The following is a 24,553-nucleotide window of genomic DNA, read 5'->3' on the forward strand; positions in this document are numbered from 1 at the left end:
CAATACCCCATCTGCTAAGCTACATGAAAATTTTAGAATCGACTCCTTCTGGCAACAAGTGGTACAAGCTAGCTTAAGCCCACATCGCGCTTATTCACGCTGCTTGGGAAAAGAGGGGGTGGACTTACAATATATGCCTCTAGTTTCTATTTTAGAAATGACAGCACGTTTCAGTTTCCCGTTATTAATCAGCCAGCCATCTCTTTCTTCTGCGGTTAATGCTAACAGACATTGCTGGTAACGTCAAGCCTGGTGGCTCAACATGGTATTCTAATTCCCCAAGAAGTTATGTTTAAGCATTTCTAGCCAAAGAAATGAAAGACTCAGGCATAATTTCAGTGTCCATATTTCAAAAATTTATTTATCTCAAACTGTGCATAATGGAGTAAAAACTTAAGTTGAAAATGTAGCTGTTATAAGGATGGTATTAGTTCAAATATATACATGGATTCTCGGCAGCCTGATTTCAATAACAGAGCCGAATCTTTTAAAGTACAACTACGGAAAATAAAAGGGGAAAAAAAACCTTAAAATATCACAATAAATTTACAGAAATATTACAAACCATAAGAAAATATTCCAAACACAGTAATTCCATATTCTTTTATCCGAACAAAATGGAAAGGTGGGATTGAACAAAAGCTTTTATAAATTAACGATATCAACCTGCATGGACATTTTTGCCTTTAACAGTAAGTTAAAATTTAGTACAATCTAGAATTTTGCACTTTTAAACAAGACCTAGAAAATAGTCTTGCCAATACTTGTTCTCAAGTTTTCCTTTTGTACAATTTTAGAACTAAAATGTTCAAATCCGAATAAATTCCTTTCTTCCTTGTTTGTAACGGTCCTAATTTTACGCTGCAGAATCAAAACCCAGCAACAACCCTTTCCTCGAAAAATATTGGCAAATTCTCAGCTTATAAACAATGGACATTTGATTGCCATGTTTATCTCGATAAATACTGTACAAAAGTTGCTTGCAAATATTAAAACTTTTTTTTTCGTCGCTCGGAGTCTAGCTCTAAATATTACTGGTAAAGACTGTTGCAAACTCCCTGCGAAGCGCCTAACGTACCACTAGAACTTTAAAAAAAAAAGTTTTGCGTAGTTTCTTTCTCCAGATCTATACATGGTCCGATTCCCCCACCCTCCCCGCCGCCCTCAGGTTTTCTCTGTACAAAAATAGTCCCCCAAAAAGAAGTCCCAAGATCTCTCATAAAAGTTTTCTAGTCGGCATCACGGTTTTTGCGTTAATTTGGATGGGATTGGTGGTCTTTTAGCCGCAGCTGTCACTTTGCTGCGGGCAATCAGATTTTTTTTTCCTTTGAGCATATTAGATTTTCCTTACTCTCCTCTTTTGCACCCCTCCCAATTCCCTTGTTTCTCTTTGAAAATCTCTCTCCCCTTCTCAGTTCGCGGTCCGGTCCTCACATGTGCGACAGGGGCAGTGTGCCGTTAATGGCCGTGCCGGGCACCGGGCCGCTCTGGTAATGCTGGGCCATGTGCAGTCTACTGGGAGCAGCGGGCTCCGGCACCTCGGCGCCGGGGAGGTACATGCTGATCATGTCCCGGAGGTCCCCGGCCTGGCAGGGCGCCCTGGAGTGGGAGGAAGAGGTGACCACGGGGGGGCTGGAGCTGGCCTCGGACTTGACCACCGAGCCCATGGAACCCAGCGCCATGCCGGGGGTGCCCTGCTGCGAGTAGGACATGCTGTACGTGGGCGAGCCGTTCATGTAGGTCTGCGAGCTGGTCATGGAGTTGTACTGCAGGGCGCTGACGTCGTAGCGGTGCATGGGCTGCATCTGCGCCGCGCCGTGCGCGTTGAGGCCCGGGTGCTGCGGGTAGCCCAGCTGCTCCTGCATCATGCTATAGCTGCCGTTGCTCCAGCCGTTCATGTGAGCGTAGCTGTCCATGCGCTGGTTCACACCCGCACCCAGGCCGGCGCCCACCCCAACCCCGCTCGCCATGCTGTTCCCGCCCGGGGCCAGCAGCCCTCCGGGAAGCGTGTACTTATCCTTCTTCATGAGCGTCTTGGTTTTCCGCCGCGGCCGGTATTTATAATCCGGGTGCTCCTTCATGTGCAGAGCGCGCAGCCGCTTGGCCTCGTCGATGAACGGCCGTTTCTCGGTCTCCGACAAAAGTTTCCACTCGGCTCCCAGGCGCTTGCTGATCTCCGAGTTGTGCATCTTGGGGTTCTCCTGGGCCATCTTACGCCGCTGCCCCCGGGACCACACCATGAAGGCGTTCATGGGCCTCTTGACGCGGTCCGGGCTGTTCTTCTGGTTGCCGCCGGTCGCTGCAGCCGTGGTGTTGCCTCCGCCGCCGCCGCCGCCCCCCGAAGCTTGCTGCGGGCCCGGCGGCTTCAGCTCCGTCTCCATCATGTTATACATGCGGGCGCTGGGCGCGGGCGCGGCCCGCCGGCGGCCGCCGACCCTCGGCCCGGCCGGGACTGCGGGGGCCGCGCGCGGGGGCCGGACTGCAGGGGCCGCAGGCGGGGGCGTCGGCGTGCACGGCCCTGCGCGGAGATCAGGCGGAGAATAGTTGGGGGGAAGCGGAGCTCGAGACGGGCGAAGTGCAATTGGGATGAAAAAACAGGCGCTCTCCTCCTCGGGCCGCCGCGATTGTTGTGATTAGTTTTTGGAAAGGCTTAAGCCTCGGGCTCCAAACTTCTCTCCTTTCTTTCTCTCTCCTCTTCTTTCTCCCAGCCCTAGTCTTAAAGAGGCAGCAAAGTACTTTTCCCTTTTTGCAAACACTCTCTTCTCTGCCTTGACAACTCCTGATACTTTTTTGAACAAGTTAATAGACAACCATCCATGTGATGGGGGCTGTCAGGGAATAAATGGGTTTCCGGCGGCCAATCAGCGAGCGCCGGCTCCTGCGCCCGAGCCCAGCCTCGCCAGAGGGTTTTGCATGAAAGGGGGCGGGGCCTGCCGCGCCGCCGAGCCGAGCCCAGCAGAGCGCTGTGCCCGGAGCGGCGCGGGGGAGGCGGGCCCGCAGCCTGCAGCCGTCCGCGGGGGAACCTTTGTATCTCCCTTCCTCAGCAACAGGTCACGGCGCACGCCTGTTCGAAGGAAGTGGGTAAACAGCACCAAGACGACTGCTCCTTCCCTCCCTTGCTACGAAATATTGGCTCCCTCTTGGGTACATAAGGGAGGATGGGACTCGGGGAGCTGGGGCCAGGGTGGGGCAGAGCCCATGGGTGGTTCAGGGCGACCGTCCAACTAGTATTTCAGGAAGCTGGCAGGGCCGGAGGTGGTGTGCCATTGTTCCTCCGCTCATCCGCGGCACTGCTCTCGGTTCCAGCCCCTCTTCCTACCTTGGTGCCAACACCCACGCACTCCCCTCTTCTCACAGTATAGACAAGAAGTTAGACCCAAGCCTCGGGCCTCAGCGCCCTCCTGTCTTCCACGTCATCTTCTCGGCTCCCAGACAGGTCTCGGCCCATGTGGCCCACTGCAGAGCAGACCTAGAACCAGGCCTTGTTCTCAGCCTTCTCCTAGCCTGACTCAGGTGTGGCTTAAGGAACCGCAGCACGTGTCCTTTACCCTAACTCCCTCCTCCACTAGTCTGTCCCATCCAGAGGGTGCAAAGGCAAAGCTTGAACTCTCCTCCCACTCTCCTGCTAACCCCCATCCCCGACACAAGAGGATTTTCAGTGGTGGCAGTTTCAGCAGAGAGCCTGGGGACGAAAGAATCAACAGAAAGAGGCTCCAGAGCGCAGGCGATGGGGGAGGGTCACGCAACTTCCTGGCATCCCACCGCGAGGCACCGAGGTGGCATTTGGGCTGCGCTCACCAACTCCCTCCCACGCAGCGTTCCCAGGATGGGAGCTGCGCAGCCAGCACTGCCCCTGCTGACTGGCACGCTGGTAGCCGCGAAGGCCAGGCCGAGTTGGTCTAGGGCTGAAAGGAACTGGGACCTGGGAGGCACGCGGGGTTCAGAGGCACAGGTGCAGGCGAAGTGCGCTGGGACAAGGCCTGCGGAACCCGGGGAACGGGGCCCCAGCAAGCCCAGGCTGCGGGAGGATGGGCTGGGGGCGGGGGTAGGGGCTCAAGAATCTTGCCCGCCCAGGACCCGAGAGGGTAATTTTAGCCGATCTCCCATTGTCCAGACGTAAAGATTTCAATCGGCAGGCGCTCAAAAAAAGCCCAGAGCCACCGCACCACGTCCGTTACAAATAGGTAGTTTTGTTTCTCTTGTTGTCGCTACACGGAGTCAAACAAAGCCCCGTCTAAGTTTCCTTCCACTCTTGTTGGAACCTTTGTGGCTAAAATGCACTTGGGTACAAAAGGGGAGCGAGAAGGGAGGAAAAAAAAGTCCTGATGCCATTTTTTTTTCCTTTTTAAATAAAGAGCTTAAACCATCAGGGTTAGTTTTTTTCCCCCTGCAATTCTCTCAGCCCCTCCTCCCCTCAACCACCCCAACTAGGCCTAAAGAAAGCGTTCAGAAGGGTATCTGCCGGCCACGCTCCGCACATTGTCCTTACAGCACTGTTTAGTCTCCACTCTGACCACCTCTGCTCTCCTCCCCCCAGCACGGCTCCAGTTCCTATCCTCCCAGACTTGACTGCTAGTGTCACACTCAAGCTAAATATGCTCACGTCACACCCGGAAATGTTGTGGTAAAGAATTTTTTGCAAACTTGAAGTAAATAATTTCTTTGCTACTTCTTCTGTCTGTTCTGTCTGCCCCAGGTGCTCCTTAAATTTTGGTTGCTTTAGTTCTTGAGGACCCGAAAAGGACTTACAGAAACGCGTAAATATTTGGGACTCTTTCAAATTAAAACATTGTTTTCAGCTTAATCGGGGTGTACTATTACGCTCAACACGAATCTCTGGAGACTACCGAAAAGGTTGAGCCGGGGAAGGCAGCCACCGACTTTTCAGCACGCCTAGTTTCTGGGATGTAGCTGCTGCGCCCCCTGCTGGTGTATTCGCTTTTCCAAGACTGTGCCTTTAAAAAGAAGGTGTGGAGAAATAATTAAGTAAAAAAAAAAAAAGGAGGATGGAAGATCAAACTAATTACACATAATCTAAACAAAAGAAAAGTTAACATATCATATAAGCCGTAGGACCAAATCATAAGAATCAAATTTAATTTGCTTAACTTAGAAATGTACATAGAACCGCCAGATGAAGTGGAAGGTTAAACCAGGGGAAAATAGGTATAAATTATGAGATTCAACATATGAATGAATTATGATTGTCCGCGCGCCACGAAGGGCAGGCCGGGCATTCACTTTGTGATTGTGTATGTAACGGTAGGCGCTTAATAGCATTATTCTGAAAACTTAAAAAAGCTTATGGATAATTAAGTTTGAAGAAAAAAACCTAACAAGTTAATGTGGACAACGGTGGTGTATATTTATTAAGATAAATATTAATAATGGATGATGATAAAGGAACATCTTTTTAAAATCTTGATAGTTTTCTTTCAAGGGTCTTAGTAAAAAGCATAGCTCCGCCCTCCCCTCCCCAACCCTCGGGATGGTGTGCAATTCTTAAATGCCTGTGTCTGCACCTGAACTCTATAATAATGTACTTATAGAGGGCAAGGGTTCTAGCTAGGCTTTTGTTAATTGCTTTATCATATGAATAATCTATGGGAGCACATTACAATCGTGTTATCCTTGGTAGTATTTATTTACAGTTTTATTTTTAATTAAGCTTGCTGTACTTAGACTTATCCAGGCAAAGCACTAACTGTGGCTGCTGTTTATGCATAATAACGTGCAATGAAAATAAGATTAAAGAAGATGGCAATAGCAAAAACCAGTTTTAGTTTATGGCTTTTAAAACATATGCATTGAAAAAAAAATTAGATCACTGGCCACCCGATTTCAATCCAGCACCATCATAGAACCCAAAGTATAATAATAACTATAACAGCCCTAGCCCACGACAGAGGCAAGCCTCTTTGGGGGTTATAATAGCTGACTACAGTACCAGCAACAATACACTATTGACTAGCAGACAATCAGAAAGAGACTTGGAACAGGGTGCTTCATCCTCCGAGAATTTAAAATGTTGCCAGTGGCATAGTTTATGAAAATTGGAAGTGCTTCATCTAAAGAGAATGTAACACTTCCCTTCCATGGGCAGCAAAAAGCTATGCACTTTTAGACCAGCATTAGTGATTAGCATATGCCTGGAGTAATCAGATTTTATTTTGCTCTGCTATTGGCCCTAGCCAGAAGCCTTAACTGCTAAGTATAACCCAATTTTATTTAAAAATCTTTTGCATCAGTTTTTCTCTCCTAAATGCTCCCCATCCCTCCAGTATCATATCTGAAGCCAACTGACAATTTTGTGGAGGTGAGGACTGTAGACTTATTTTTTTCTTCTTAGTGGCAAATAGAGGTTTAAGTTGCAGTAATTAGCGAGAACTAGCCAAGCATCTTACTATTATGATGCTTGTTAAAAACGCTTCGCTCCTGCATCTGCATTTGAGTGGGTTCCCTCCTCTCCTAATCTCCTTATGGAAATGAAGGCGAACGGCAGGGGACCTGCAGAGTCTCGGAGAATGCCCTTGTTAACTGGAATTTCTCAGCATTGCTAATTAGCAGAGTTTGACGACCACCAGTATTGGGGGAAAGCTCTGTTTAACCACTCGCCAACCATTCCGAGGAAGAGCAGACTAATTTTATTTTGTAATTAAACTCTGAAAAGGGCCCTATTTGACAGTTAGGGCTATGAGAGTTTTATCTCCCCGAGAAATAATTAGTGCCTTGATAACTCAATTTTCTGAAAAATGTCAACTGTGGGCTCCAAAAGTTTTAATTTCATTACATAAGGAAAAGAAGCAAGAAAAACAGGAGAAAATGTACAGAAAGGCTTTCTAATTCTGGAACTGCTTTAATATATCAGGAACCATCTTTAACTAAATAAATGAAGTGATCCCCCTCTCCTCTTTTTGTGATGTTTTTCAGTCCTCTGAATGCTAACCTTCTAACCATCTCCTGTGGACAGGACTATAGCAGGGATCCTTCTGCAGCGAGGGAGATGACGTCGGAGCCTGGTATTCCAGAGGCAAATAAAGCCCAAAAGTGAAGTGCAGAAACTATAGGAGGGTTTGTGATATTACAAAGCACAGATGCAGAGAGTAGTGTACCCGAGGCTTAGGGAAAGGCTGAAGGGTCTGATGGGGCAAGATTCTTTCTGTCTAGCCCCTAATGCTACAGGAAAACAGAGGGTTACATAGTAAGGAGACTTGATGAAATGCTTCCTTCTGCCCTCTAAGTCACAAAAATGCCCAGTCACTCCCCTTGGCAGGTGGGGTACCACTCGGCTTCCAGAAGGACTAGAGCTTTAAGAGTTAAGAAACACAGATAAATGAAGAGAAAGGAATGCATTTAGAAAATTTGTTTTTCAAATAAATAAATAAATAAATAAGTATATAAAATCACATGCTTTCCAAAAAAACAATTAACAAAAAAAAAATTAACTGCTAGAAAAGTTAGGGTACAGAAAATTGGGGTAAGAATTAGAAACTGAAGTCCACTGCCATGAGGCATTGCTATGAACTTCCCCTCACTGGAAAGCCCATAGGGCTACCTTAATTTTTATAATACGACTTTGAGAATAATGAATGGTCTTTCATTTGTGCCTATGCATCCCATCTCCCTAGGTTACATTTGTTAGATTTCGGAAGTGTGAAAGGTGATTGACAGGAACCATCACCCACCTTTCAAGATGTCATGAAAAACAAGCACAAACTTCTACCCCTTTCTATTTACCATATGGATACAAGGTAGACTGGTAATTTCAAATTACTTAATCATATTTTTTTCCTGTGTCTCTCTCTTCAGGGCCTTGCCTCTAATTTTCAAAAGTGGTATGACACACAACAAATGGACAAGGGGCTGTCGAAGTTCAGACTCAATTTTACCAAATCATTTCACTGAAGAGCTGCGAGGACCCTTGAGCCCTGAGGAATGCAGGGCAGTCTGCTCACTGTACTCACCCCTCCGCCTAATTCTCACCAATGAAGTAAATACATTTTCAAAAAGAATTTGGCAATAAGAAACAATATATTTTTTCTCTTGCTTCGAACTATATCACCCCCTCCATCACTTGTTTTTAGTCTTCTGGGCTGTATGTAACACAATATGACTTAACAGTGTTTCATATATTTCTGAATCTTTCAGATATTCCAGATCAATTATTTTCTGGGCAGAGTATTCACACTTCGCTATTTTCATTTCTATTTGTTTGAATCCTCAGCCATGAGGTTCTGTTCCCACGCTGCTGTTGCTGTCCAAGGGAAAATGTAGATTGCCCATTAAATGATTGAATTGCTTTAAAGCAGAAATTCCCCTATTAAAGACAAACTGAGAACGTGAAGAGGACTGTTGGCTTTCAATTGCACTTCTGATTCTAAAAATCAGGGGAGAAGGAGAGAGAGAGATCACCAGAGAGTGCAAATACTTCAGAGAGTTCTTAATTCCTTTTCACCCCCAAATCAGTGCTTGGAAGTCTATGCACACACCTGTTTGACAGCCAAACTACTTTGGGCAAAATGCATCCTACCAAAGCCATATGGCCTCGTATGCCCAGTGGCTATAAATGTTTCCCTAACTTAAAGAAAAAGATGTTAGTTTAAAATTTTCTAGCTGCAATTATTGTATTTAGTTGTGACATCTATCAGAAAAAAAAAAACCACCCAACAAACCCTAGCCTTCGTTGAGGTTTTTCTGACTCATATTCAGAGACAGCCGTGCAGACCAGTGACACGTGACTGCTGCAGCAAAGTCCAAGAGGCTGGAACTCTTTGCCTGGATCCTGATCTTCTTTCCTGGGTGACCTCATATAACTTTCCACTCTGTGTCACTCACGAGCTTCCTTTCCGGAAGCTCAACCCGATGTAATCCAAACACCAACAGAAAGTGATAAAACCACAGAAATCAAGGATCTCCGGTACCCCTAAGAGCAAGCCACGGCAAGGGGGAGATCTGCTTCGCTGTAAAGGACTGGACGGTGCTCATGGGAAAAAGAGGAAAGCTTTCCACCTGTAGCATGACAAAAAGGTCAAGCAAATTTGTGTAGCAAAAGTCACCCACCACCAGACCTAAGAGAAGCTATGGCTAGTCTGACAAAATCACCTCCCTCCCCGCCCAGTACCAGATTTAAAAGCCGCCAGGGCTCCTTCTGGAAGGTTTGCCCTTGGCGCATGCTAACGTGCCCCCATTCCTGGCGGGCTGGTATCCTTCAGGCCTTCTGTTGACACCAGGAGGCCCCTTGTAAAAGCTCTTCTCACCTCACAAACAATGTCTGAGAAGTCGGTTTTCCCTGAGGCCCACTTCTACCAGTCCTCAGCATCCCCTTCCAGCCCAGGCTCAGAGAGATCTGGGCTTCCAAACCCATCCCTGTGGAATTCTCAGATCGCTGGCCTGATAATCTTTAAAGGCTCCTTCTGAGCTGGGGCTCCGACTTTTATCTCCCCTCCCATCCTTCTTGGCTTTTTGCTGGCGGTCCCCACTCCTTTTTCCTCTTACCTCCCCCCCCCCCTTAATTTGGAGATCACTGACAAGCTATGCTGTAATGAGCCTTTACAAACTGTTATGATCTATGGTGACAGTCTCCACACCTAATTGACAGATTATTGACAAGCACCGTGGGCTCAGTGGTGTCAAGTTGTACTTATGGTATCTACACCCTTCAGCAGCCCACGTAGCCCTGGGCCCCGGTTCCGGAGCCACAGCCTGGCAGTTTATTGAGAATGATCTGTAGCCCTGTTCTTTTCATCCTGGCTCGGCTCTCTCCCTGGCTCTTTGTCTGGGACTTGGATTCCAGGAACTGAAGGTTTTAAAAACGAACAAGAATGTAAACTTAATAAACGAAAGCACATCCTCGAACCTGGCTCTTATTAATGAGCCTTGCCCCCGCCCCATCTCCAAATAGCCTGTCCAACTCCAAACCACAAACCCTGCTTCTCAGCGTACTAAGCTTGGGAGGTAGCGGGAAAGAAAGGAAGGACGGGTTGAGGACTTGGCCTGGACTCAGTGGACCTAAGCTAAGTTGGCCCACCCGGCTGGCTGGCTCATAGGACTCAGTACTTTACAAAGCAGGGCGCCCAGCCAACACGCCCGAGCTCAAGTCTGGACGAGGCGACTACAGACCCAAAGAGCCTGCCACGCCCCTAAAGGGTACAGTGCGGCTGGGGAGAACCGGCCCGCTGCCAGCCCGGGGAGGCTCTGCCTTCTCGGAGGACTCAGCCCCTCTTTGGCCGCCTCCCTAGTCTCCAAAGGTGGAGCCGCCGCCTCCCCGCTGGCAGTCCTGCGGCGTGGGATTGGGGCAGGGGCTGGGCCACCTGCGGCTGCAGAATCACAATGCAAGCGAGCATGGGTGGCGCGCTCAGGCCTGGCTCACCCACTGGCTCAATTGCTTCTTGCTCAGGCCCGCAAGTCCTCCGACCTTGCGAAGCTGCGGACTTGCAAGCTGCACGCCTGCCCCTGCTGATCTTTGCCTAAATCTTCTGTTCGCACGCGGGAGGGAAGGCTCTCCCAATTTTTCCACACTCCCCAGTGGAGATTGTCTACCCCTTTTGCAGTCTGTTTCCGAGGCAGGGTCTGTCTTGACCTCTCCGCTGCTCCGCGAGGCTGGATGACCGCAGGCAGCACTGGGAGCCGGGGCGCCCAAGAAGCGTTCCCGAGTCTCCCCGGTGGGAGTGAGATTCCCAAGGCTAGTCCCAGGTGGGAATTTTCCTAACCAGGCCTACCCTCTTCGTGAAGTAAAGGGTGAAGGTGCCAAGGCAGCGGCTCCTGTTCGCCTATTTCGACAGACTGCCGGGTAGGGATTTCTCAAAAGCTGAATTTTCCCCCCTCTTCCGAGATCGGATCCCGGGATCAGATGAGAGGCGTCTTCGCGAGAAGCAATTCCTTTAAAAACCATCTCAGATCCGCTATTCTGAACTGGCAGAGATACGGCATTAAATGTGGAGAAAGTCATTCATTCTGTTAGGTAAAGTTCAGCTGGTTTCCGATAGCAAGCCGTAACCGTGCGGTGAAAAGTTGAAACGGCAAACACGTTTGCGAAGGGGGACATGGTCGTTTTGTTTATGCAGCACTTGACGGTTTCTTTTTGATTTTAAACTAAACAAACCAACATTTTCTGCATTCTAGAGGTTATGTTCTTTTTGTGGTCCCTCTTTCTGAATCAATCACAAGGCTGCTTTCCCCTCCCTTGCTGGCAAAAGCTACAGCCCCTTCTAACACAGACAGGTTTGGAGATATTAAACAAACAAACAAAAACTGTTTCCAGTAACTTGGATTTCTGGCCAATACAATTTATCACAGATTAACCTCCCTCGAAATTCTACATTGAGATAAAAGTCGAAAAGATGTAAGACACCTGTACGGTAGATAACAGCTGGGATTTAGCCAATCGCCAAGGGGGAAAAGTTTGATCAAGACTGGTTTGAGGGGAGGCAAATACTCGAAGGAGAGACTGGACTTTTAATTACATTCTGGAATTAATAATCAAATATTAACCGAGTTGCTTCATTCACTAGAGACTCCAAACACTTTACTTGCGAACCGCGATTGGTGGTTCAGCGAAGCACTCGCCGCTTTAGTGTTAATTTGTGGAAAGCGGGCGAGCGGTAGAAGCAGTTTTCATAACGTTTCTCTGTGGTACCACGGCATAACTTCTAAAAGAAGACCCCAGACCAGACCAGGATGGGGTAAAACTAGGGTGTAAGGAGGAATGTCATTTTTTTTAAAAGAAATAGAATTGAAAAGAATATCTCTTTAGTTTTTGTTGCATTATAGTTATCTTTTAAGGGCATAAAAACTTTTTCCGCACCCCTACTTCCTTTTTTAAGGGCAATAAAGAGTTTTCTCTAACCCCAGGGCAAGGGCTGACGCAGGTTCGGGGAGGGCGCTGTGCATCTCCCACTGCGTCCAATAGGGGGCGCTGGAATGAGACTGCCGAGTCTCTTCTCAACTGAGCTGCTCCCGTCCCGACCGCGACAGCCGCTGGCGGGGTCGAGTGTAGAGCTTTCGTCTTTGCGTATAAAAAGAGATTAAAGGCTAAATTTTTTTTTTGGTGTGTGTGCGTGTGTGTGCGCGCGTGCGTGTGTGGTGTGTAGAGAGAGTATCAGTTTTAACCAAGTACGAAAACGTAGAGCTTTGATGTTATAAAGAAACTCCTATGGATTGTAAAATTTTGAGGTTCCTGAGCCAATACGCCGCTACAGTGTGTGTGTATGAAATTATTAAAAATATATTTTTCCATACGTTCACACGATCCTTTAGAAGTTCTTTAAAAGTGGATGCTTATCTTTTTGGCTGGCCTGTTAACTCTGCTCCGAGTTTCAAATACTTTTAGCTGTGTTGAAGGCCCTTCTGTTCATTCGAAGAGGGGAAAAAAAAAGATACTGGGGTCGGGGAGGAAAAAGAGAGGCTGGGGCGGGGGGGGGGAGCGGGTGTGTGTGTGTAGATGAGACCCAAATATTTAAATCCCCCGCTACATTGTTACTGAACTGCTTCCTTCCCCTACTTCCTTTAAACAGTGGCAGTTATGTGACGGACGCATTTTACCCTGTCAGTCCCTCAAAGCCAAGTATAAACGACAAAAAATAATTCTAATAGAAAAAAAATACCCGGTGTTGGATCACATAACCACCATAGTACAAGAAGAACTCTAAATAAAATTGTAACCCACCCACCCCACCTCAACTTAAAAAAAAAACCACTACTCTTCACCTGTATTTAAATAGTGTGTCTTTAATTACAGCGGCGGGGGTTGCCTGAGGCTGGAATGAAATTAGCAGTCATTACTGTCCTTTAACTCCGTGATGCTTTGATCAGCACTAGATTAGTTTTTGAGTCCTAACAAAGGCTCTACAGCAAGCAGTGGGCTGTAAATAAGACCGTGCGACCTGCCCTCAACACCTTCTCTCTTGTCAATCACAGCTCTATCATTCAGCCCAAGATTAACCTTTATCTACTAAAATTTTAAATAAAAAAAAGAAGAAAAATAAAGAGGAGGAGGAGAAAGAAGAAAAAGAAGTAGGAGGCGTTAGAACAGGCCCCTGAACACCGCAAGCCTGGGTGGCAGAGGTCCCCAGGAGCCTCCTTGAACTGCGGTGATGGGCGGGTGTCAGGATGCTGGATCCTGGATCCTGGATCCGCACCCTGGCCATCCCGACCACACTTCTCGGGCGAGAAGCAGGCCCTCCCCCAGCACTGCTCATCCCCACGGGGACTCCCTCCACGAATCAAACAACCATCCATCGTCTCCTCGGCGTGGAGGGGAAACGCATGCCTAAACCCCGTGCACCAAGTTTCTGGGCTGAAAAATACCTATTTCTTCTATTCCGTGCAGAGAAAACCAAACCAAACCAACCAGCCAAACAACCACCACCACCACCACCACCACCACCACAATAACAACAAAAACTCGCAGCGGCAGCGACAAAATCCTATCCTGAGCGTGGGGTGGCGAGGGGAACGTTGTTCGATTGTCATTAGAGGGCGCCAGAGAGCAACCCACAGCCCTAGCCAGCTTTCCTCAGCCCTCCCAGCTCCCAACCTCGTCAGCCTGTCATTCCCTCTCAGGTAATATTTCTTGATGATCCTGCCCCCTTGCGTTTCTATCTCCCTCTATTCCAGTTGCATAAAGAATGAGGGTTCGTCATGTCCCCTGACTTTTTTTTTTAAATGCAAGCTCCCTCTCACCCCAATTACCGTCCCCCCTCCCCAAGTCCCGACGGCGATTGACGTGAGCCCTTCAGGAGCTGTACCTTTCATCGCAAGACACAGCGGTCTGCTCAAGGTTCTTTGTAAGAGAGCAATACTAGAGTTAACAGTTTTAAGATGGAAGCCCCAAATTTTTCATTATTGGATTTATCTATAGGGAGTCACGCATCTGTTTCTAAGTTTTCACGTATAAAAAGCCCCCCCCCCCCCAAGCCACCTTGGTTGCGTTCAGACCTAAAACTAACTGCTCGGAAGGGAATAAAATGTCATTTCAGTTCTGCATTTGTTAAAGAGATCTTAATTAGCATTTAATTCCCAAACTTAACACCTTCAAACTTAAATCGGCCTGCGTTAAATGACTACCACACAGAGTAGGCAGACCTCTTAGAGGTCACACACACACACATACACACACACACACACACACACACACACAAACACACACACAAAAAGGCAGAATGAGAGAGGAAGAAAGTGAGCGAGAGCGTGTTGGGGGTGGGGAGAGGGAGCTAGCCTTGAATGTCAAAGTTGAGTTGCGAGCTACTTACGCGTCCACGCCAGATCAGGGTGTTGTCTTGTAGCAGTTTGATTGGCAGGTAAAAAAGCCCTGAACGTGAGGGCTCCCGGAGCCTCTTGTCAGCCCAAGCTGGATCACTCCTCACCGGACCGAAGGAGTTGAAGGAGCTCGCACTTCCCCCCTCTTCCTCCATCCAAGGCACGGAGAATCCATTTCGGCTTTTCTTCCACAGTGTCTTCCAGCAGCCCTCCTGCCTTACCCGCACCGCCTCACACCAGCCTCCAAGACCTAGCCTAGCTTTGCCTCTGCAATCCCCTGCAACAAGAAAAATCGTTTATGGCTTAAAACCCCAAATGGCTGATTTTTTAAAAGAGAGAGAGAGGGAGAGGGAGAGAGAGAGAGAGAGGAGAGAGAGGGTGAGGGGGAGAGAGAGGGGGAGCGGGAAGAATGCACCCAGAGAACAACAAAAAGTCAGTTATCCTAACACGGCTCTGTCCCCCACCGTACAGAAGAATAAAAAAAAAAAAAAAACAAGCTTTATGTTTTTCAGTGGGTATTCAAAGATAATTTGATGCCATTGTTTCTGCTACAGATGGTTCTTTTAAATACAATAACACGGCTCTTTGTGCAGGCTACTCACAATAAAATCCAAAGCGTTCCCCTGAATAACCATTTTGTTCTCTCTTGTATGGGGCCAACAAAAGATGCCGTGAGGTAATGGGTTCTGTTTATTGAAGCCATAGAATAGGGGTTTGATAAAGATTTTTTTTTTTAAAGCAGAAGACCTTGGAAGGTTGGGCTGATCTCTTCATATTTTTTGATTAAAATATTTGTCCAATACATTATTCCTTGGTGCAGCTGCAAGCTTCCTCCTCAATTCTTAATCAGCCCAAACATCTGTCTCTTGGAGGCTCTAAAAATCTGCAATTGTATCAGTCATGCAGCAACCTCATCAAACCCCAAGTCTTTAGGAGCACTCCAGGCTTGAAGGCAATGCAGTTTCGATTGCATTTGGGTTAAAGGAGGGTTGGGGGCGCGGAGGCCGGCAAACCCTGCTCCAGTGACTTAAGGAAAGGAGGCTTTCCTCTCCCCAGGCTGGCTGACCAGGCTACCAGATGAATCAGACACATGCTTATCAGCAAGGACTTCTTCCCTCCTGAGGCGCCTCCTCCCCTCCGCAAGCATCTGCCGTGTGCGCGGGAGGGGCAGGGCAAGGCATGTTTTCTTTCTAGCTGGCCTTCCTCTCGGTTAACCTGAAAATCCTAGGCCGGGAACCCAGGTGCAGTAGAATCTGTTAAGGGTCCATCTCCAGCGCTCAAGGGGCCCACTCTTAACTCTCTCTGATTCGTCCCTGGCCACTTGTGACTGTGCAGGGTCTGAGGATGGGGACTGACCGCTGGCCCACCTCCAGCTTCGGTGTCTCACACTCTCGGGGTGGCCCTTGCAGCTAGCTGCCCCCTTTCTTTCAGTTCTGTTTCCTCCCACTCAGGAAACCCAACCTCTAAACTCAAGGTCTGAAAGGGCTCCCAGAGTTCCCACAAGGGGATGGGGAATGTCACAGGAAGCGCTTCTTTTTTTGGCCTGACTGTCTACCTTTCTAGAGACACTGCTGCTAGAGCCCTTAGGCTTGCAAGGGCCGGGAAAGGGCTGTTACTCCCCTGACTTCGGCCGTCTGTGTTATTTGCAGAGAGACAAAAGTCTGGGGAAATGCTTTTTATCTTAAAAACAAGTCTTCAGAGAATTTTCCAAATCGCCCCCCCCCAATAATTACTCCTTTTCTCACCACACACCTCCAAAATAAAAGTAAACACTCAACTAATCCCTTAATAAAACTGATATCATCTCTTTTTTTCCTTTTGGAAGCAATTCTGTTATTGGTTTACAAATGGCCTTCTCACAAGGGATTTGTGTGTGGGGCGTGGTGACTTAAACTATAAACAAATAAAACCTTGGCAGCAAAATCATTTCAAGGGTTATTTCTCAATAATTCATATTCTAAATTATCTCTTTATTTTGAGACAGTCTTATAATGCAGCACTGGCTGGCCTGGAACTCACTGTGTAGCCGAGGCTGGCCCTGTAGACTCTGCCTCCCGAGTGCCAGAATTTAAAAGGGTGCACCATCACACCTCACTTAAATTATTTATTGTATACACTGTTGAGACAAACAGCCTCATATAAATCTGAAAAGAATGAAAATTGGGGCGGTACTTTAAAAGGTTAAACATTTCCTGAGACTGGTTGAAAAATGAGTCCGGACTGGTGCCATAGCAGCTGAATGGTAACGCCCTCACCTAGCATGCACGAGGTTTTAGGTTCAATCCCCATCCCCAGCGCTGCCAACAAGAAAAGACAATGCGTGCGCAAGGTGGGAGGGACCTTTATCAGTGGCTGAGGGCTGTGTTGGTGTTTGCTACTTGGGGCACTGTGGGAGAGGCTGGGACACCATACAGTCAGTAGGAACACTTCCAGTAACGGGATGAGGAAGGCGAATGTGAAATGAATGCCCAAAGTTGCCATAGAAAGACCTGAGTGGACCACTGTACTTTTTCCCCTATGTTTTCACTATGTAGACTCAAGTGGCCATGGTCAAAGTTGTCGTGTCCCCCACTTTCCATTTTACATGGACTGCAGGAAGACTCAAGCTGATGACCCCCCCCCCACATTGAGGGATTTGGAAATTGAACCAAAGACTCAAGCTCAGGGTGAGACATCCTGCATACCTTAGAATCGGCACTATCCCAGCCCTAAGAAGTTTAAGAAATTTAAAATTAGTTGTTCCCTGTCTCCTCTAAGTGACCATGAAGGTGTGTGTGTGTGTGTGTGTGTGTGTGTGTGTGTGTGTGTGTGTGCAAGTCATCCAAAGTCTCAAAAGTCTTAATTCAAAGCTTTTGCACTCAACTCGCAAGATGACTAACACAGCTAAATAAATATAGAGATGTCCCGGAGAGTGGCAGCCCAAGGGACAAGCTGCCTTTGCAGGTGAGAAATCTGGAGCCATGGAGAACTACTTAGTAAGGAAGGAGAGAAGGGAGGGGAGGGCAGGACAGGAAAGAGGGAAAGGTAGAAGGGAGGGGACAGGGGAGGGAGGGAGGAGAAGGCAGCAAGAGAGGCTTTCTACAGCAAAGAGACAAAGCTGACTAGTCTCCCATACGCACCACCCCCATGTTTGGAGCAAACGGAGCCACCAGAAGGATGCTCTCGAGGCATTCTGGATGTACAGACAGGCACTTTGGGACCAAAGCTGGGCTCCACGAGTCTGTAAACTCAGACATGGGGAGATCGGATTCAATTTTTTCAGAACAGAAACGAATAATACTCAACAGGAAACATTCAGGATGAAGAAGGAAAGAGGAAGGGAGGGAGGAGAGGAAGGTACAGAACCTTGTCAGGAGGGGAGTGCTACAGAGGGCATCCAGGTTACAGGTAGTCATCCCTGGAAGCCTGTAGCTTCAGTCTCCAGAAGCAGTTAGCAAACAACCATTTCCCCACTGAACCTATTCACGCTCTCCTCATGAAAGCAAGTCTGGTTTGCTCGAGGGCACAGGCTCTCTGGCATCTCTGTAATTCCTGGGCACGACATAGTGACAGTGACATGCTGCCACCCGCACCTGCCACCAACCATGACCCTGGTAGTCACTGCTGTAAGTTAGATGGCAGCACAGGTTAGAGGGCTCTTAAAATGCCAACGGCCCTGTCCCATTCAAGTGGTTACTTGGATCTAAACCCAAATGTCATGGCTGTCTGCTACCGCTCACTTGTAGGTGACTGGAAGGCGGCTACTGATGTCCCACAAAACACCACTGGTGGGAAGACAGGGTTTAGAATCCAGTTTTCCAAAGGCTGAGTGCCCTCCAAGCGGTGGCGCGCCACTGCAGAAACCAATGCCAACGGGTCTTGCAGACCCTGCTCCTGCAATGGCCAACCTTACCCAATTGCCCCCAGGTTGGAAAGTAGAGGTTGGGGTGACCGGGCTGGGTTCCCTTAGAGTCCAATTTTTGCATGGCTCACAAAGGGCCCAGCCTAGATTTGAGTGGGAAGCCATTAGAAGGTCACTGTGGTGAGTCTGATTTGGAGCAGGAGCCTGGAGGGTTCCCCAGGCAGAGCTTGAGAGCAGTCAAGGGAGGAAGGACTTGCGATGGAAAAGTCTTGCTGGTGAGACTGGGAACCTCAGAGAGGGTCAGAGAATCTGACTTGGAACAGGGAGTGGGCAGTCATTGAGCCTACAGGCTATAAGGAGGCCCCCTGCTCTGCAAGGCCAGTCTTCACACCTGTGTGCATACTCTGGCCCTCTCTGAAGTTCCAGGTGTTGACAGACAGCTCTGATCCCAGGAAGGTGAGCTCAATAATTAAGAGGAAGTCCCAGCAAAAGCAAGGGCTGCTGGGAGACTGTGCTGTGGTTTCCTTCATGGCTTCTTTTCATAGATGAATCAAGATTATACAAAGCTATATGATTTATCTGTGTATTTGAAAAGCATTAATTTTAACCAGGCATAGTGGTTCATATTCATAATTTCACCACTCAGGAAGGGGAGACTGAGGCAGGATAAGCTATTGCCCCTCATTCAAGACCGGCCTGTAGAGAGAGTTGCAGCTAGAGGAACAAGGAGAAGATCTTGTCTCAAAAAGCAAAGAAACAAGACAAAATATAACGGGGGGGGGGGAGCTATGGATATAGCTCAGGGTATAGCTTGCCTAGAGTGTGCAATACCTCATCGCTGGTATTGTGGCAAATAAGGAAATAAATATAAAATAAAACATGAAAGAATACAAATGAAATTAAGTTACACCAAGTTGATTTATAGTCAAATACACCAACCAACTAACACATTTACTCTCTTTCTTATTTTCTATAATTTTTCGAATATTCTTTTTTCCTTTGGATTTTTTTCCTTTATTGCTTCTGAAACAAGGCATACGTGTTAAACTGGGCATAGCGGCCCATGTCTACAGTCTCAGCTTGGAAAGCTAAGGCAGTGGGGACTGTTGGAATCTGAGACTATCCTGGGCTACAGAGGGAAATCCCATTTCAAGAGAAAATCTTCTAAGAGTATTAATTAAAACTGTTAAACATTTAAAACATTCTACACACGAACATGTTAGTAAGTTTTCCAATTTATTTATACATAAATTCATCTGAGTGATACTCTGAGTCATAAGAGATTGGAGAGGAAGTAAGGGCTGCAGGATGTCCCAACAGGATGTGTCATTGGTACTGTGTGTGGGAAGCTGCTGTTGCATAGTCTAGGAGGAGCCATCATTTCTACATGAATAAAATACTAATGCTCTCTAGTAGGCTTCAAGAGTAATGCAACTGGATCCATTTTCAAAATGCATGCCTTCTACTTTTTTTTGGAAACAGTCTCATGTATCTTTGACTGGCTCAAACCTGCTGTGTAACAGCCATAAATTTCTAAGCCTCAATGTCCCTAAACTGAAGAATGGATCAGGAAAATGTGATACATTTACACAATGGAGTACTACACAGCAGGAAAATAAACCAATGACATCTTGAAATTTGCGGGCAAATGGATGGAGCTAGAAAACATCATATTGAGTGAGGTAACTCAGACCCAGAAAGACAATTATAATATGTACTTACTCATAAGTGGTTTTTAGACATAAAGCAAAGTAAAACCAACCTACAATTCACAACCCCAGAGAACCTAGACAACAATAAGGACCCTAAGAGAGACATACGTGGATCTAAGCTACATGGGAAGTAGAAAAAGATAAGATATCCCGAGTCAACTGGAGCATGGAAGAGGGTAGAGGGGAGGGAGAGAAAGGGAGGGGAGTAGAGAAAAATAAATAGCTCAATAAAATCAATAAAAATATGTAAATAAATTTCTGAGCCTCTTGTGGCTGGAGAGATAGCTCAGTGGTTAAGCGTACCACTTGCTATTTCAGAGGACCTGGGTTCAATATTCAGCACCCATATAGCAGATGGAAAGCTAATTCCAGTTTCCAGGGATCCAACTCCCTCTTCTGGCCTCCGTGGGTAACAGGCATGCACACAGTGTATAGACATGTGTATAGGCAGAACACTCACATACATAACACTAAAAAAAAGTAAAATCTTACAACAAGAACAACAACAGAAACACAGCCTGCTCCTCCTGCCTCAATCTTTCATGGCTGGAGTTACAGATGGGCAGCACTGTGCCTGACTGCGTTTTATACTCTTGAAGATACCGGTGTACAGTTCTAGCCTCTGAACTTGAACTTTCTGAACCAAAGTGCGCAAAATTTAAACCCACAAACACAATCACAGACCCACGACCACACGCAGTCTTCATATACACAGGTTTAGAAAGGCCCCCAGATGGTGGTCCTTACTTTCCACTCCTCTGTTTTACAGGCACGAGAGTAGGCAGCTAGCTCTGGTAACTAACTTAATGGTATTTTCTTGTTGTTATTGTTGTTGGGACAGCATCCATCCAAGCTAGCCTTGAACTTGCTATGAAGTTGAGGATGACCTTAAACTCCTAATCCTCCTGCCTCTATCTCCCAAGGGCTGGAATTATAGGTGTACACCATCACACCCAGGATATCCAGTGCTTAGGATTGAACTCAGGGATTTGTGCATCAAGGCAAGCATTCTACCAATGAAGCCACATCTTCAGCCGCGTGCATGAATGCTAAGCACATTCGTAGATGGATTGACAGAAAAGAGGCATGTTCATAGGGATTTGTCTAGAAAGGAATTATAATCCAAGAGAACATTCCAGGGAAAATTTCTATTGCTTTCTCCCAACAGTGACTCCTAATATCCTTTTCCTCTTTGAAGAAAGAACAGCCTTCTATTAGCTTGAAGGTGAACAAGAAAGGAGCTAACCTTGAATTTGGTCAGCAGATACTGTCTACCTCTCCAGACAACACACAAATTTGGGATTACTCTATTCTGCTGTAATTTATAGCATTAGAGGAGATGCCACTCTGGAACTCACTGTGTTGGGCCTCAAGTTCTTAATCCTACTGCCTCAGTCTCTGGAATGCTGGGTTTAGAGCTGAGACAGTCTCTTGATTCAGCACCTCCTTAGGATCTTGTAGCTCCCATCCTGGCCTCAGACTCTTTAGGTAGCTGATCGCCCTGCCTGCCTCTATCCTTCTAGTGCTGGGGTCACAGACTTGAGCCACCACACTCCATTTGTGCAATGCTGGGCCTCAGACTTAGGGATTTCTCCCATACCATCGCATTCCAGGTTTCCCTTTGGCTGCACCGATCCAGGTCACAGTTCCATGAATTCAGATGATACAGGGCTGAGAAAGTTTTAGCCTTAAAGCTCCAGCTTTAGAACCCAAAGTGCTGGGAGGGAAATACAGCAGTAACAGGCCATGTGATTGCTAACTAACCTCATTAATGACTGTAAACTGGAGAACATTTATATTGGTATTTTTCCCAGAAAGACAGCAGAATACTTTGCTTTCCATGAATTTATCCACACCCCATGGGGAATTACTTATATCAAAATTACCCCTCAATATTGATAGCCCTTATTTCAAGACAGGAAAATATAAAATAAACATTGTTCTTTTAATAGGGACTGTGGAGAGTTTAATTTGTATCTCATATAAAATTAAACATATGGTGAACAAGGTATAATAGATTTTTTACACTCTAGCTGCCAACGTGGCAACCGTGGCCAGCTCCTCTCCCTGGCAGGCGTGTCAGCGGTGTGTTTACTAGCTTATTTGAATTAAAATAAAGCTTCTCCTCTGCTGACTGCACCGCATTATCTATGAGACCGTAATCCTGCGAGCAAATCCTGTATCTTCTAGAACTGGCTCTTTTGTTTGGGATTACTGAGAGCTTAGTTTATCACAAAGAAGAAGGAGGCATCTTTCCCTTCCTCATAATTAAGTGTAGGGACTAACGCAGAAACAAACCCAGAGAGATGCACTGGTTAGAGTAATATTTCTATGCAGAATGGGGAGGGGACGGGGTGGGTAAGTGTACTACAGGATTCCAGCCCATTAAAATTAAGAGCAACAGGCAATGAGGCACCGACGGCCTCACACAGGGCAGCGCTTCTGTGAAGAATCTGAAAGGATGTCTGCAAGGGGATGTCGTTCCGCATCAGGCTTGAGATGCGGTACTGCACTTCCTGGGTGTCATTTTTTGGCTTCTTCCATGCTAAGGGAATGAATGTTGTCCTGAGCAGGGCTGTTAAGTGTGAAATAAACCGAGCAGAAAAACTTTTGCTCATTAGGAAAAATAATACAACTTTTTCCTCACTAGAAATGTCAACACTTTGCCCCCAAGGAGTACATGATTTTTAGCAAAATTCTAGGTTCTTCCCAAGATTTCGAGCAAGCTTGCATGTACAAACAACCCAAATGTATGTTCAAAGAAGGGGTTTTTACTGAGTGATAAGCACAGACTGCTCAGTAACCCGTGTGCCAACTGATGTCTGTTTATGTGTATTTATTGAGGGAAAAGGAAAACAGGTTGATTTATCAATGTCACCAACATTAATTGTCACAGACAGGAACTGGGAGGATATCTGTGAAACCAAAACAGACTCTGCTAAAGCAGCCCTCAGACTTTCAAAACACCCAGGCAGAGTGACAGTTCAGAACATCTGTTAGCCTTCTGGCTGAGCCTGCACTAGAAGTCCTGGGGTGCACAGCTGTGGGCATCTCAGGCTTTCTTCCCCAACATCTGTCACAGCAGTATAATAATGGAGGTAATTACCCACACCTTACATAAACTGTTTGCTATTTCAGCTTTGAGAAAGAGTAAAACTAGTGTTTCAACCCTTGGCAAAAAAATTGAGATAAATGTAATTATTTTTTTATCTAAAAAATGAATAAATGATCTGATCTTTAGTGTAAAGAGCACACATTTAAAATATTTTTGGCAGCTGACTTGGGTCTGTATTGTATTAAAAGGCAAACTTTACATGTAATCTTATGCTTGAACGCAAAGACAAAGCAAATGAGGGAAGTAAGAAACCCACCGAGTCACCGAAGGTGCTGCGATTTGTAATAAAAGGTTGCATTTGCTAAAATCACACAACTGTGGCATTAATTGATTGTGTTTTTATAAAAAAATCACTCTAACACAGCCCATACTGCTGAAATATTAAGAACTGCCACCTCCCCCCATTCTTTAGTGCTAGAATTCTACAGCATCAGGGCAAACAGACTAACATCCACACAGTGCCACCTTAATCACCAAAGTCCAGCACCTCATGGATACTCAAGGACCCAAGTATCCTTTTTTTTTTTTCTTTTTCTTTTTCTTTTTCTTTTTTTTTTTTTTTTCGACAGGGTTTCTTTGTGTAGCCCTGGTTGTTCTGGAACTCGTTCTGCACACCAGCGATCCTCCTGCCTCTGCCTCCTGAGTGCTGGGATTAAAGGTTGCGTGCACGACCACCGTCTGCAGAATTCTTCATTCTTTAAATGCAACCTGCATGCAAGTCACCTAGAAGACGTAAGTCGCTACTGTCTCGTAGCTGATTCCCATGATCTGGGAAGCTGTTTTCCAGTCTAACCAACTCGGACTGACAAGACTGACTTCCACAGTACCTGTTCTGGAGGAAGATGCTGGTCAGTGATATCTCATTGAAAGACCAAGACCAGTCACAACAAATAAAGGAGCTTCATCATTGATACACGCAATGCCACGGAAGGAGGAGCTGGTACAGTCCAGCTTCGTCATCGACACACATAGTGCCACGGAAGTAACCTGGCTTCCTTATCGACACACACAGTGCCATGGTTGCCAACTCTTTATATACTTTTGTTTCTCCTACAAAAGGGGTGCCACCTTTGTCAGAGACTGTAATTCTAGGATGTTCAGGCAAAGGCAAGGAAAAGTTGAACAAGTCCTATAAATTCTACCCACAGTGAGGACGAACGGTAGGGTCAGAAGGTCATAATCTCCATCCCATAGGCAGTTCGAACTAGACCACTGACTGCTAAAGTTTCCATGTTCTCACAGAAAGGTATGAGAAGGGATTGGAGAGCCGTGCCTTTGTTACTTTTCTATTGCTGTGATAGAGCACCATGACCAAGGCAACTTAGAAAAGAAAGCATTTTGGGAGGGAGGGTCATGGTTCCTGAGAGAGTTCATGGCCATCATGATGGGGAGCACAGCAGCAGGCAGGCAGGCAAGCTTGATGCTGGAGCAGTAGCTGAGAGCGAACATCTGATCCACATACACAGGGTAGAAAGAGCTAGTGCCAATGGTGTGGGCTTTTGAAATATCAAGGCCCACTCTATGACATACCTCCTCCAGCAAGGACACACCTCCTAGTCCTTTCCAAATAGTTCTACCAAATGGGGACCAAGCCTTCACATCTACGAGCCTATGGGGATTATTCCTATT

The 24,553-nt window shown here is 46.7% G+C and overlaps 1 protein-coding gene and 1 long non-coding RNA gene across 5 annotated transcripts in view; both read right to left on the reverse strand.

Moving 5' to 3' along the window:
• The window catches only part of LOC125397505 (uncharacterized), a 599,497-nt gene that overhangs the window by 43,906 nt on the left and 531,038 nt on the right, over positions 1-24,553 (reverse strand). Inside the window, exon 1 of one of the 4 annotated variants that reach the window (XR_014999298.2) lies at positions 14,250-14,644. This is a non-coding gene — a long non-coding RNA (uncharacterized LOC125397505). Of the gene's footprint in view, positions 1-14,249; positions 14,647-24,553 lie in introns of those variants that run through there. The other 3 variants (XR_014999296.2, XR_015735786.1, XR_014999297.2) reach the window with 3 other exon arrangements.
• On the reverse strand, positions 334-2,890 carry Sox2 (SRY-box transcription factor 2). The gene has a single exon (XM_048429930.3). It carries the CDS (start codon positions 2,391-2,393, stop codon positions 1,431-1,433), a length of 963 nt encoding a protein of 320 aa, XP_048285887.2. The 5' UTR covers positions 2,394-2,890; the 3' UTR covers positions 334-1,430.

This window comes from Myodes glareolus, chromosome 20 (assembly GCF_982192425.1).
Source record: "Myodes glareolus chromosome 20, mMyoGla1.1, whole genome shotgun sequence".
NCBI classification, from domain to species: domain Eukaryota; kingdom Metazoa; phylum Chordata; class Mammalia; order Rodentia; family Cricetidae; genus Myodes; species Myodes glareolus.